General features: G+C 40.5%; 1 protein-coding gene across 7 annotated transcripts in view; it reads left to right on the top strand.

The window, feature by feature from the left end:
- SON (SON DNA and RNA binding protein) overlaps positions 1-14,366 on the top strand; it is a 31,440-nt gene that overhangs the window by 416 nt on the left and 16,658 nt on the right. For 6 of the 7 annotated variants that reach the window (XR_004950596.1, XR_004950595.1, XM_036219826.1 and 3 more), the window contains exons 2-5: positions 3,015-3,181; positions 4,894-10,824; positions 12,144-12,304; positions 14,194-14,340. Coding sequence is in view for 5 of the 7 variants with exons in the window: in XM_036219826.1 (XP_036075719.1) it covers positions 3,015-3,181; positions 4,894-10,824; positions 12,144-12,304; positions 14,194-14,340 (6,406 nt within the window). In the remaining 2 variants the exon portion in view is untranslated. Of the gene's footprint in view, positions 1-3,014; positions 3,182-4,893; positions 10,825-12,143; positions 12,305-12,528; positions 14,038-14,193; positions 14,341-14,366 lie in introns of those variants that run through there. The other variant, XM_036219830.1, reaches the window with a different exon arrangement.

Here is a 14,366-nt window from a genome sequence, read left to right as displayed (position 1 = left end):
AGGCCTGGTCGTTCACCAGGGACGGGCCTAGTTCCTCCTCAGCTCCTCCTCCGCCGCCGCGTTTCCCCTCCCCCTCTCAGCCTTCGCGGATTTCGCCGGCCGGCGCCTGTGACCGGAAAGGGTCTCTAACGGCCGTTTCTTGAGTAAACTTAAATCCGCTTTGTTACTGCAAGCTTTAGACCCATTTGGGGGTCGGGATCCTCTAATTAGATTATTTGGGCTTTAGCGTCCTGTGGTTTCCACCAGGCAGTATTTAATAGAAATTCGAATTAATGTTAGCTACTTTGCCAAAATATCCGAGGTGAGGATAGAAGGGGACTTTGAATTACTAGCAGTTAATTAACTTAGCAAGTGGAATGTGGCCTTTGTTTGTAAATCTAAATTTCTATTTGCTACCCATTCCCTATTTGACGTTTTTGAACGACACCCTTTTTTTTTTTTTTTTTTGCCATTGCTAGTAGACTTCGTTTATCCTTGGTTCCACAAAAATTTGAACGGAAAGAGGTTTCCACAGAAATAGTTGTTTACGCCGAAAGGAAAGTAGCGTGGGTAGTGTGGTTGTTTACTGATTATCTTTTAGTATTTTTGCTTTGTATAACGTAAATATTTGTTCCGAGTTCGGATGTTTTCGGCAGCCGTATTGTAAAAGTTGAGAGCGAGAGCAATACGTGAATTTGAAAATCAGCCGAAAAAATTGTAAATTAAACACTGAAATTATCATAGGGTTATTGAACCAATGATATAGTAATGTTAGGATTGTTTTTACAGGATATATATTTTTTAAGTGGGAAATATATCCACTCATTTCGTTGCTTTTTAAAATTCTGTTAACACGCTCGTGTTTTTAGGATGATGAGAACAGACTTGAACTAAGGAAATATTTTTTTCCCGAAATATTTAATAGTTGCTTGCAATAAGTAATTGTGTTTGTTTATAGTACTTTTATACGTTTTAAAAATTAGTTTTTGTGTTAGTAAATTTTGTTGTAGAAAAATTAGAAAAAAGAAAAACAACCATAGTTATTGATCTTTGATTTTCTTTTCCCCTGGTGTGGACAGATGGCACGTAAATGTTTTGTGAAATTTGATTATCTTGTTTTGTGTTAATTTTCACCAAATGTATTGTGAACAAGTTTGCTTTTTGTCACAGTCTAAGTAGTCTTTTGGGACATTTTTCATGATTCCATAGAATTCTGTTGTAGCAGTATTTTGATGGATATTTAGGTGGTTTGAAATTTTTATCCCTTTTCAGTAATTGAAATAAACATCCTATAGCTTTCAGATGATTTTTCATAGACTTTACTGTTTTTTTGTTGTATTTTTCTGGTTTTTAAATCTGTTGCCTTTTTAGTGAGATAATTATATATGTGAAAGTGCTTAGGAAAAGTGTAAAATAAAGAGCTCCAGAAGGAAAACCTAAAAAGAATTTTAGAGAAATTTATTGCTGGAGGACTGTTCAGTTTCTCAAATAACACGTAATGCATTATCGGTCTAAAACACTTTGGTTATTTGCCATTTCAGTGAGCTTTATTTCCCATCTATTTTTTATATATGTCTGTCTGGGTAAGGAGACTGACATTAGTTGAAATAAGCTGTTATATGTAGATGGTGGTTAAGAGTTTGAGCTGTGGCTTGAATACCAGTTTAATAGCTGTGTGACCTTCAGCTGGGTTTCTTGTGTTCTCTGTGTCTCATATTCCTCATTTATAAAATCAGAATAACATGTTGATCTTAGAGTTTTGTTAGGGTTAAGTGAAGTTAAAAATGTGGAACCTTGTGACACTTAGTAGTCAACAAATGTTTATATGATTCATCTTGTTAGAAAACCAAATATTCCTTAATAACATTTAGTTAACTGATTTGTCGTTGTTTTTGACTAGACTTTTTTGTCAAGTAGCGGAGCATAATTGTTCCATCTGCTTTGTTAGCTAAAATTTAAGTGAGATTAAATTGAATGTGTTGTTGGAAGTTATTTTTCAAAATGATTTTGCAAATTTACACGAAAATAGTAAACATGACCAGGTAAATGACATGTTATTAGTCTGTTAAGATTGTTCTGCCTAAAAAAAAAAGAAAAGAAAAGAAATGAAGAAGAAAAAAATCTCATGGATAAGAGAACACATTGATGGTTATGAGAGGAGAATTGTTGGGGGGAGAGAGGGAGAAATGGATGAAAGGTGTCAGTGTATGGCGATGGATAATAAGTAGACTTGGTAGTGTGTACAGATATTGAGTTAAAATGTCGTATACCTGAAATCTTTATACACAATTATGGGCACAAACACTAATTTTACCTCAACTAAAAAAAAAGAATCTTCTAGCTCTATGACTTGAAAATGTTAAGCCATGTATTCATTTACTGTTGGTATAAATGAGTTGTCACTTGTTTTACATGATTTTTTTTTGATCTCCAGAAATTTTCTTAATACTGTAATTTTAGATAACTGGGTAAAATTATATAAATGTATTTTTAAAAAAAACTTTATGGTATTTCAGTAACTGGTCAATTTTAAGTTTGATCCGAGGCTAGATGTTACTCTTTTTACTTGATGTGTCTGTCTGTGGCTAACTTTGTGTTCCTTGATACTGTTGATGGTGATATGATCCATGCACAGGTGTGACTTCACAGTGGCCATAGTTTCTATCATAACATCAGATCACATATTTTTCTTTGAATTTGTGATTGTGATCTTAATTTTTTTTATCATGAGATAAATATGTAGTTAACTGAAATCTAACTATATTTCTGGGAGTATTTTATTTAAAAAAAAAAGATGAGCTTAGAAACCTGTTTTAAAGACTTTTTCTTAACTTTCACAGTTCTGGAAACTTAAGTTATGTAAAAAATATGTGCCAATAGATAGTATTCAAGAAGCACTACTGGTAAGGAATATCTGAAAAGAAAAAAATGGTGAATATTAACATAAGATGATTTAATCAGTTGAGTTACAAATATGAATTTATTGTATGATGTGGTAAAAATATTAATGAATTTTGATAACTTTTCTTGTCAAGTGGAAGGAGTGAAGGCCAGCTCAATGGTGAAACAAATACACCTATTGAAGGAAACCAGGCAGGTGATGCAGCTGCCTCTGCCAGGAGTCTACCAAATGAAGAAATAGTTCAGAAGATAGAGGAAGTGCTTTCTGGGGTGTTAGATACAGAACTACGATATAAGCCAGGTAAGTTAGAGATAACCAGCTCTCTCAAACTTGACGATTTTTTAAATGATTAACAGTATAATTTCTTGATTACATGGCATTTAAAATGTTAGTTAGATCTAAGACATCAATAAATTTTATTTTCATTGGTATACTGAAGAATTTGAATTCTTTGAAAATCAAATTGTACTGAAACACAAGCATTGATGCACTTGGCTTGTTTGCTGGTGGACTATGACTACTTAATGCAGTTTTGTATTGCCTCTGCCTGGATTTTGAAAGTGGGTTTTCATTGCACAATTGTGTAAATATCCATTCTGGAAGGTACAGGAACCTAGACCACATTTGTAATTTTAAAACCTGGGAGGTTTTATTTTAAAAACCACTTGTAGAGATTGCCTTGTTTTTACATCTATTTCTCTTAAAAATGCAGTGAATGTAGAGGAATCATTGCTTGGATATTCAGCACTTTTGGAATTCATTAAATCATTGATGCTTAGAAATGAAAGAATTACCACAAAAATACCTAAAAATAATTGTAGAAATGAGGTGTGGTATGATTTTTTATTCAATTTTTATTATTTTTGGTGTAGAGTGTGGTTAAAAAAATTAAAGGCAGAGACTATAACCATACTTAGATTTATGCTCTAGGAACTTTTCTTTGATTGAAGTCTAACTTAGCTACATTTGGTACATAGTAAACAATTTATAGAAAATGATTAGTTTTGCTTTGGGATAGGTCTTATTTTTCCGTAATCCTAATGCCCTATATTTCTGATCAGTCTTTACTGGGGTTACTAAGATTTATCTAATTTGATACTGGCATTAGAGTAAATCCCATCTGGTTGTAAAGTGGAATAGAAACCACTTTCTCTTTTAGATATGCAAATCTAAATGTTCTTAAGTTGTATGTTAAGGGCTATAAGAATTTTTTTTTTTACCGAAATGACTTGATACTATTTTTTTAGTAGAAACATTTGAAAATGTGTTTTGTTAGTATTTTTAGAAGGTGATTGGGGGGAAAATTATTTTTATTAGGCTGTAATGGGTGTGATAAGGGAAAATTCAAATTTCATATTGATGCTTTACATTTATTGTTCAGACCTTTGTATACTATGTGAAAGCAATCACTGACATTTGCTGAGGGCTTATTACATGCCAGGCGTTGTTCAGTGTACTTTGTGTGACTTAACTCACTTCACTTTTTAACTCTAGGAGACAGTGTGTCAGTAATTTGGCCAAGTCTATTCATCTAGTGAGTGGTGGGTTGATTCATGACCCCAAAACAGTTTTTTCCAGAGCCCGCGCCATGTTATTTCTTATATAAATAGGACATAGAATAGTCAAAAAAGAATTGTTTAACATAGGTATTTTTTACAGGAATTCTAACGTTGATAATACGAAAGGTATTTGTAAGTGTATTTTTAAAGTAATTTGCTATAATTTGAGAGTTGGAAAAAATAATTGCTTTAAATGAATTTAGTTGAGACACATTTTAATGTAATTCTAAAAGTTTCTTTTTTAACTAAACCTATTTTTAACCTAGGGTTTAGTTGTAGAAGCATTGGAAAAGTGTCAGCCTCAGGTAATTGGTTTGTGGAAATGGTTTATTTGGTAGCTTATTTAGCAAGCAATACTATACTGTGGTATCTTAGCATGGAATGTAAATTGACTTATGTGATTTATCTAAATCTGCTTTGAGAAGTGTTTGACAAAATTTCTCTTAATTTCAGACTCAAAGGAGGCCTCCAGAAAAAGTAGATGTGTGTCTGTACAAACAGATCCCACTGATGAAATTCCTACCAAAAAGTCAAAGAAGCATAAAAAGCACAAAAATAAAAAGAAGAAAAAGAAGAAAGAGAAGGAAAAAAAGTATAAAAGACAGCCAGAAGATGCTGAATCAAAGCTGAAATCACATCATGATGGGAACATGGATTTAGAATCGGATTCCTTTTTGAAGTTTGACTCTGAACCTTCAGCGATGGCACCGGAGCATCCCGTAAGAGCCTTTGGCCTATCTGAGACCAGTGAATCTCCTGCAGTCATGCTAGAACCTCCTATAGTATCAGTGGAGGTATCACAGCCACACACTTTTGAATCTCCGAAGCCAGCTACAAAAACTGCAGAACTGTCAGTTGCATCTACATCAGTAATAGCAGTGCAGTCAGAGCAGTCTGTGGCCGTAACGCTGGAACCATCCACAACAAAGATTCTGGATTCTTTTGCAACAGCACCAGTGCCTACTACAACAGTAGTGCTACAGTCATCTGAGCCAGTAGTAACAATGTCAAATCAGATGAAGTCTGTGCTGAAGTCTTTGGAGAACACACCTCCAGAGCCAGCAAAGATTGTGTTAGAGCCTCCAGTAGCAAAAGTGCTAGAGCCATCAGAAACCCTTGTGATAACATCAGAGACATCTACTGAGGTGCACCCTGAGCCAAGCACATCAACAACAATGGATTTTCCAGAGTCATCTGCAACCGAAGTACTAAGATTGCCAGAGCAGCCTGTAGAAGTACCATCGGAGATTGCAGATTCATCAGTGACAAGATCACAGGAGTTGCTGGAGCTGCCCAAGACCACAGCATTGGAGCCGCCGGAGTCGCCGGTGGCCTCAGTGATGGAGTTGCCGGGGCCACCTGCGACCTCCATGCCGGAGTTGCAGGGGCCCCCTGTGACTCCAGTGCTGGAGTTACCTGGGCCCTCTGCTACCCCGGTGCCAGAGTTGCCAGGGCCCCTTTCTGCCCCAGTGCCTGAGTTGCTAGGGCCCCCTGCGACAGCAGTACCTGAGTTGCCGGGGCCCTGTGTGACATCAGTGCCACAGTTGTCACAGGAGTTGCCAGGGCTTTCAGCACCATCCATGGGGTTGGAGCCACCACAGGAGGTACCAGAGCCACCTGTGATGGCACAGGAGTTACCAGGGCTGCCTGTGGTAACAGGAGCAGTAGAGTTGCCAGGGCAGCCTGCGGTAACAGTAGCAATGGAGTTGACAGAGCAACCTGTGACGACGACAGAGTTGGAGCAGCCTGTGGGGATGACAACGATGGAACATCCTGGGCAGCCTGAGGTGACAACAGCATCAGGGTTGCTGGGGCAGTCTGAGGCAGCAATGGTGCTGGAGTTGCCAGGACAGCCAGTGGCAACGACAGCGCTGGAGTTGCCAGGGCAGCCTTCGGTGACTGGGGTGCCAGAGTTGCCAGGGCTGCCTTCGGCAACTAGGGCACTGGAGTTGTCAGGGCAGCCTGTGGCAACTGGGGCACTGGAGTTGCCTGGGCAGCTCATGGCAACTGGGGCACTGGAGTTCTCGGGGCAGTCTGGGGCAGCTGGAGCACTGGAGCTTTTGGGGCAGCCTCTGGCAACAGGGGTGCTGGAGTTGCCAGGGCAGCCTGGAGCGCCAGAGTTGCCAGGGCAGCCTGTGGCAACTGTGGCGCTGGAGATCTCTGTTCAGTCTGTGGTGACAACAACGGAGCTGTCAACGATGACCGTGTCGCAGTCCCTGGAGGTGCCCTCGACGACAGCGCTGGAATCCTATAATACGGTAGCACAGGAGCTGCCTACTACATTAGTGGGGGAGACTTCTATAACAGTAGGAGTGGATCCCTTGATGGCCCAAGAATCCCATATATTAGCCTCTAACACCATGGAGACCCATATGTTAGCATCCAACACCATGGACTCCCAAATGCTAGCGTCCAACACCATGGACTCCCAGATGCTAGCATCCAATACCATGGATTCTCAGATGTTAGCAACCAGCTCCATGGACTCCCAGATGTTAGCAACCAGCTCCATGGACTCCCAGATGTTAGCAACCAGCTCCATGGACTCCCAGATGTTAGCAACCAGCTCCATGGACTCCCAGATGTTAGCAACCAGCTCCATGGACTCCCAGATGTTAGCAACCAGCTCCATGGACTCCCAGATGTTAGCAACCAGCTCCATGGACTCCCAGATGTTAGCAACCAGCTCCATGGACTCCCAGATGTTAGCAACCAGCTCCATGGACTCCCAGATGTTAGCAACCAGCACCATGGACTCCCAGATGTTAGCAACCAGCACCATGGACTCCCAGATGTTGGCATCTGGCACTATGGACTCTCAGATGTTAGCTTCCGGCACCATGGATGCTCAGATGTTAGCATCTGGTTCCATGGATGCCCAGATGTTAGCATCTAGTACCCAAGATTCTTCTATGTTGGATTCAAAATCTCCTGATGCATACAGGTTAGCTCAGGATCCTTACAGGTTAGCTCAGGATCCCTATAGGTTAGGCCATGACCCTTATAGACTAGGTCATGATGCCTACAGGTTAGGGCAAGACCCCTATAGGTTAGGCCATGATCCCTACAGACTAACTCCTGATCCCTATAGGATGTCACCTAGACCTTATAGGATAGCACCCAGGTCCTATAGGATAGCACCCAGACCATATAGGTTAGCACCAAGACCTCTGATGTTAGCATCTAGACGTTCTATGATGATGTCCTATGCTGCAGAACGTTCCATGATGTCATCTTATGAACGCTCTATGATGTCTTATGAGCGGTCTATGATGTCCCCTATGGCTGAGCGTTCTATGATGTCAGCCTATGAGCGCTCTATGATGTCAGCCTATGAGCGCTCTATGATGTCTCCTATGGCTGAGCGCTCAATGATGTCAGCTTATGAACGCTCTATGATGTCAGCATACGAGCGCTCCATGATGTCCCCAATGGCTGACCGTTCTATGATGTCCATGGGTGCCGACCGGTCTATGATGTCATCGTACTCTACTGCTGACCGGTCTATGATGTCATCGTACTCTGCAGCTGACCGCTCTATGATGTCTTCTTACACTGCTGACCGTTCAATGATGTCTATGACAGCTGATTCTTACACTGATTCTTACACTGACACATACACAGAGGCATATATGGTGCCACCTTTGCCTCCTGAAGAACCTCCAACAATGCCACCATTGCCACCTGAGGAGCCACCAATGACACCACCATTGCCTCCTGAGGAACCACCAGAGGGTCCAGCATTACCTGCTGAGCAGTCAGCATTAACAGCTGAAAATGCTTGGTCTACTGAGGTGCCAGCATTACCTGCTGAAGAGTCTGTTTCGCTACCTGAACCTCCTGTGAGTCAAAGTGAGATTTCAGAGCCTTCGGTAGTGCCTGCTAATTACTCGGTATCGGCGTCAGAAGCTTCGCTGTTAGCATCAGAGGCTTCCATGACTGTTTCAGAGCCACCACTAGAACCAGAGTCTTCAGTTACATCAACACCTACAGAGTCTGCTGCAATAGCAGAAGAGCATGAAATTGTTGCAGAGAGACCAGTGACTTATATGGTATCTGAAACTCCTGTAATGTCAGCTGAACCAACTATGTTAACATCAGAGCCTTCTGTTATGTCAGAGACAGCAGAAACCTTTGATTCCCTGAGAGCTTCAGAACATGTTCCATCAGAGGTATCTATGTCCCTGCTGGATCCTACAGTAACTATTCCAGAGCCATCACAGAGCACTCTAGAGCTATCAGCCATGGCTGTCTCAGAGCTACCAGCTGTGTCTGTCCTGGAGCCCCCAGCCGAGGCTGTCCCGGAGTCCCCAGCCGAGGCTGTCCCGGAGTCCCCAGTTTTGGCTGTTCCAGAGCCCTTGGCTGTGACTGTTCCAGGTCTACCGGCCATGGCTGTACCAGGGCAACTAGCTGAGGTTGTCCCAGAGCCCCTGGCCTTGGTTGAGCCCAAGCCTGTTACCATTCCTGTGCCAGTTGGTTCTGCTGTGGAACCTGCTGTGCCTGTCTTGGAACCAGCAGTATCGGTCCTTCAGCCTAACATGATTGTTTCAGAACCATCTGTTCCTGTGCAAGAATCCACTGTGTCAGTTTTGGAGCCTGCTGTTTCTGTGTCAGAGCAAACTCAAGTACTATCAACTGAGATGGTTTTAGAGTCTACACCAGTGATGTTGGAGTCTAGTGTTATAAAGGGAATGAATTTATTATCTGGTGATCAAAATCTTGCTCCAGAAATTGGCACGCAGGAAATTCCCTTGCATTCAGATGAGGAGCCACATACTGAAGGACACCTGAAGAATGACACTTATGAAAGTGAACATGGTGTAAATATAGACCATAATGTAAATAATCATTTAATTGCTAAAGAAATGGAACATAGCACAGTGTTTGCTGCCAGCATTGGTGCTGTTGGTGAAATTGGTGAAGAGAAAAGTTTGCCGGTCAGTGAGACTCAACAGTGCACAGTATTGGATACCTGCCCTAGTGTTGGTGAAGCTGATGTAGGAGGAACTCTGTCTTTTACTGGTCCCCTTGCTCTTGAATCGGATACAGTGGGAACTAGTAAGGGTATTGAATTTACTACATCATCTGCTCTCAGTTCAATTAGTAAATATGATGATGAAATTTGTTTAACTACTCAAGACACTGAACATGACATGGTAATTTCCAGCAGCCCCAGTGGTGGTAGTGAGGCTGACATAGAGGGACCTTTGCCTGCTAAAGACATTCATCTTGACTTACCGTCTAGTAACTTCATTAGTAATGATGCAGAAGGACCCTTACCTATAAAAGAAAGTGACCAGACATTAGCAGTTGCGCTCAGCCCTAAAGAAAGTAGTGAAGATAAAGAAGTACCTCTCTCTACAAAAGAGATATTGTCTGATTCAGGATTTTCTGCCAATATCGATGACATTAATGAAGCAGATTTAGTGAGACCATTGCTTCCTAAGGACATGGAACGTCTTACAAGCCTCAGAGCTGGTATCGAAGGACCCTTACTTGCAAGTGAAGTTGAACGTGACAAGTCTGCTGCCAGTCCAGTTGTAGTTGGTATACCAGAAAGAGCTTCAGAGTCGTCTTCAGAGGAAAAAGATGATTATGAAATCTTTGTAAAAGTTAAGGACACACATGAAAAAAGCAAGAAAAATAAGAATCGTGATAAAGGTGAGAAAGAGAAGAAAAGAGACTCTTCCTTAAGATCTCGAAGTAAGCGGTCCAAGTCTTCTGAACACAAATCACGGAAGCGTACCAGTGAGTCTCGTTCTAGGGCAAGGAAGAGATCATCTAAGTCCAAGTCTCATCGCTCTCAAACACGTTCACGGTCACGTTCAAGACGCAGAAGGAGGAGCAGCAGGTCAAGATCAAAGTCTAGAGGACGGCGATCTGTGTCAAAAGAGAAGCGCAAAAGATCTCCAAAGCACAGATCGAAGTCAAGGGAAAGAAAAAGAAAAAGATCAAGCTCCAGAGATAACAGGAAAACCGTTAGAGCGCGAAGTCGCACCCCAAGTCGGCGGAGTCGGAGTCACACTCCGAGTCGTAGAAGAAGATCTAGATCTGGGGGGAGAAGGAGCTTTAGCATTTCCCCAAGCCGACGAAGTCGCACCCCGAGCCGACGGAGCCGCACCCCGAGCCGACGGAGCCGCACTCCCAGCCGACGGAGCCGCACCCCCAGCCGACGGAGCCGCACCCCGAGCAGACGGAGCCGTACCCCTAGCCGTCGGAGAAGATCTAGGTCTGTGGTAAGAAGACGAAGCTTCAGTATATCACCAGTCAGATTGAGGCGATCACGAACACCCTTGAGAAGAAGGTTCAGCAGATCTCCCCTCCGTCGTAAACGCTCTCGGTCTTCTGAAAGAGGCAGGTCACCTAAACGTCTGACAGATTTGAGTAAGTCATTTAAAAATTTAATGGTAGTATAATGGAGAATGATTTAAGTTTAATCTGAGATTTTTTCTAAACTTTGAGTCAAATGGGATGTTATGGGTTATTGGTTTAGGATGAGTTTTTCTCTCCAAATTTTTATCATTTAGAGTAGCTTGTTTTTAAATGGGATAATTAGAATTTAAAAAAATACATCCTTTGGAGTATAGTAGAACCAAGGTGTTTCCATATTTGAATGTTTTATTTGTTTGAACCATCTCCCATAATGAAAAATGGAAAGTAGAAGTCCAGTTAAAAACAAGGTTAGTATATGTTCAGATTGTTTATGTATGTATTCAAACATAAATTCTTGAAAGTAAACCTATAATTAAGATGTTTCTTTAATGTTATGTCTTAAAATTGCAAGATAGCACTGTTAAATGTGAAGATAATTCTAATTGGCATAATAGGTAATGGAAGTGAGTAGGGAATACACATGGGGAGTTATTTGCCTGGTTAGGTGACATTAGCAAAATAAAGTGAATTCTTTAAAGTGATTTTAATAATTTGTCTTACTTTAAAAATAAAGTACTCTGATTTCCCTTGATTTTAAGAAGTGTACAGAGATTATTGAAACTTGATGGATTATACATGACTCTCTGCAGAAATAATGGGTAATTTATCATTATGCAAATAGTTGGACATTTTAAGTCTGCGTCGTCTAAAGAAAAAAGGCCTTAACAGAATAAGAGAGATTGCATTCAGTTCAACAGAAAGGTTTTGAGTTGTTTTTTATTTTCATCAAAGCAGAGGTATATTAGTATGTGCCTGAAGCGATCAGGGGTTAGTAGAGGAGACGCGGATAAAGTGCATATGTATGTGTTTACCGAATAGTAAAACTGCCAAAAAGCAAAGTGTGATGATTGCTGTATGTACTGATACAGGTAAAAGCACTTTGGGAGCACAGTGAAGGAGGGATGTTAAATTCTGACTTAAGACTTGTTAGAAGAGGTGACACTTGAACTTAGGTTCAAAGAGTGGTTTAAAATGTCAGAAATTAGAAGGAAAGTAATTTTAGGGGCATGATAATTTTGGAAAATAAAGTAAGCTTTGGTAGGTAAGGCAAGGAAGTCTCACAATTTTCTATAGTATTTTATCGAGAAGCTACGAGTGGACTTAATTCTTTAAGTAGGGGGCATTCACTTAAAAACTTTGAGCCAAAGAGTGATTTAATCATAGCTGTGAGGCAGAAAATTGATGCCTTCGGTTTTGTTAGCATATAAAACTTTTGATAATACAAAAGGTATAGACTTTTAGGAAAACTGCTTATGTTTTTCCTCTTACAGATAAGGCTCAATTACTTGAAATAGCCAAAGCTAATGCAGCTGCCATGTGTGCTAAGGCTGGTGTTCCTTTACCGCCAAACCTAAAGCCTGCACCTCCACCTTCAATAGAAGAGAAAGTTGCTAAAAAGTCAGGAGGAGCTACTATAGAAGAACTAACTGAGGTAAGTTAGATAGAATTTGTTTCTTAAATGGATTATTCCAGTGATGTTGACTCTGGAGCGTGCCAAAACCCGAATTGTGGGCTGAACTGATAATGGCTGGCACCGAGTGGCCAAAACCCGAAATACAGATGTGGCAGCGGCAGAAGCTCTGTTTAGCAGGCCATTATCCGGGATGGCTAAGCTCCGCTAGCTAAAAGTTACTTCCCATTACTTTTGCTTTCCAGTTTTAGAAGCCAAACTGACTGAGGAGTGGGACGGTTCGTTTGAATGGAGGAGGTGTTGAGTGAGCAACACGCAGAAGCTCGCCTACAGTTTCGTTTCCATTCACGACGTGTTCACTGATCGCCACGAGTATACTGCATATACGCAAAGACACAGACAATCTTCAGAAATGATCTTTTGCCACCGGAGCTTGGAAATTAATGAGTAATAGCTGGCCATTGCCTGAAAGGAACTTCTTTCGCATCAACATTTCGGGTTTTGGCTGTTTGGTATCAGCCATTGGTGATAATGGCCGGCCATTATCAGTTCTTCCTTGCGGTTCGGGTTTTGGCAGTAACATATATATTTTAAACACACTTATTTTTGTTTTTAAGAATTTGATCTTTTCAATTGAGGCTTTTTTTGGCTTTGTTTTATTAATATTATTTGTTTTTTCTGGGGCGAGGGGGAAGGGATGCTGAAATATTGCTGCTAGGATCCAGAAATACCACACAGTTTCATGTATTGAAACTTGCTATTGGCTAGCCTTATGCCAGCCTGCCACTGTCAATATACTCTGTTCCCCTTGGTTACAAGCTTAGTATACTCTGTTTTTGGCTAAATGAGCTTTTTATCCTATTGTAATATTTTCAATTGAAAATGGATGTGACAAATTCTACTGCTTGTATAGAAACAACTCCACCCAAATCTACTCTGACCTTTTTATAAAGCCAGGTAATGGAGTCTGTTCCTTTGCTTCTCAGGAAGGAATTGACTTTGCTTTATGTGTCAGACCTCATGAATTGCACCCTCTCCATCATGCCTTATTTTCCATTCTTGAGTTCTATTCCTTAGAGACTCAACCTACAAGACATTTATGGAGAGATATTATTATCTAACCAAATCATAAATGTTTCAAATCTTTTATTTTGCCATACCTTTGGGGATTGTATAGTTTCTTAATCTGTTTCATCACTTAGATTTATTACAATAGGAATTACAACTTTTTTTTTTTTTAATTTGAGGACCTATTAAAGGCGGCTTCTATTGCTTGCTTGTCAGATCCAAACTTGTTATTGAAAACCTGTGAACACTTAGTGTTTCCCTATGTTTTTAGCCTCATCTTCAGCCCTCTTGTCCCTTCTAATAAGTTTCTCTTACCTTTCTACCACCTGACTAGGATCACTTTCTTTTCTCTGCCAGTCTTTGTTCTTAACTATGAAAATCTGGCTTAGAACTCAAGGAATATCCCTTGATTACCAAATTCTGACTGATTCTATTCTCTCTTAAGCTTTTGTTCTTTCAGCACTTATGTACTCAGTTTGTATTATATCAGTTTGCACTTGTTACTTGTGTTGCTCTGTAAAAGCGTTCCTCAATTTCATGTGTATGTATTCCGTCTCTTGAATTAGATTGTAAGCTCCTTGAGAGCAGGGACCATGTCTTCTACTTTCTTTTTGTATTCCCTGGACAGTGCCCAGTACAGTGCTCTGCACATAGTAGGTGCTCAATAAATGTTGTTGACTGACTGACCAGCTAAAGTGTGTTTAAATGATAGCTGATAAGCCAAGTTACCGATCTATAACCTATCGTTTTAGTTTTATGTGGTTTTGGTTCTTTTAAAAGTTACATGTTATTTTTACCTAAAGTGTAAGATTTATCTTTTGTTTGTTTTTTTACTTTTAAAGAAATGCAAACAGATCGCACAGAGTAAAGAAGATGATGATGTAATAGTGAATAAGCCTCACGTTTCGGATGAAGAGGAAGAAGAACCTCCTTTTTATCATCATCCATTTAAACTCAGTGAACCCAAACCCATTTTTTTCAATCTGAATGTGAGTATTAGCACTTATGGATTGAT

Source organism: Rousettus aegyptiacus, unplaced genomic scaffold, assembly GCF_014176215.1.
Source record: "Rousettus aegyptiacus isolate mRouAeg1 unplaced genomic scaffold, mRouAeg1.p scaffold_m13_p_4, whole genome shotgun sequence".
Lineage (NCBI taxonomy): Eukaryota > Metazoa > Chordata > Mammalia > Chiroptera > Pteropodidae > Rousettus > Rousettus aegyptiacus.
The sequence above is the reverse complement of the archived record's forward strand: the minus strand, read 5'-3'. Positions and strand labels throughout refer to the sequence as shown.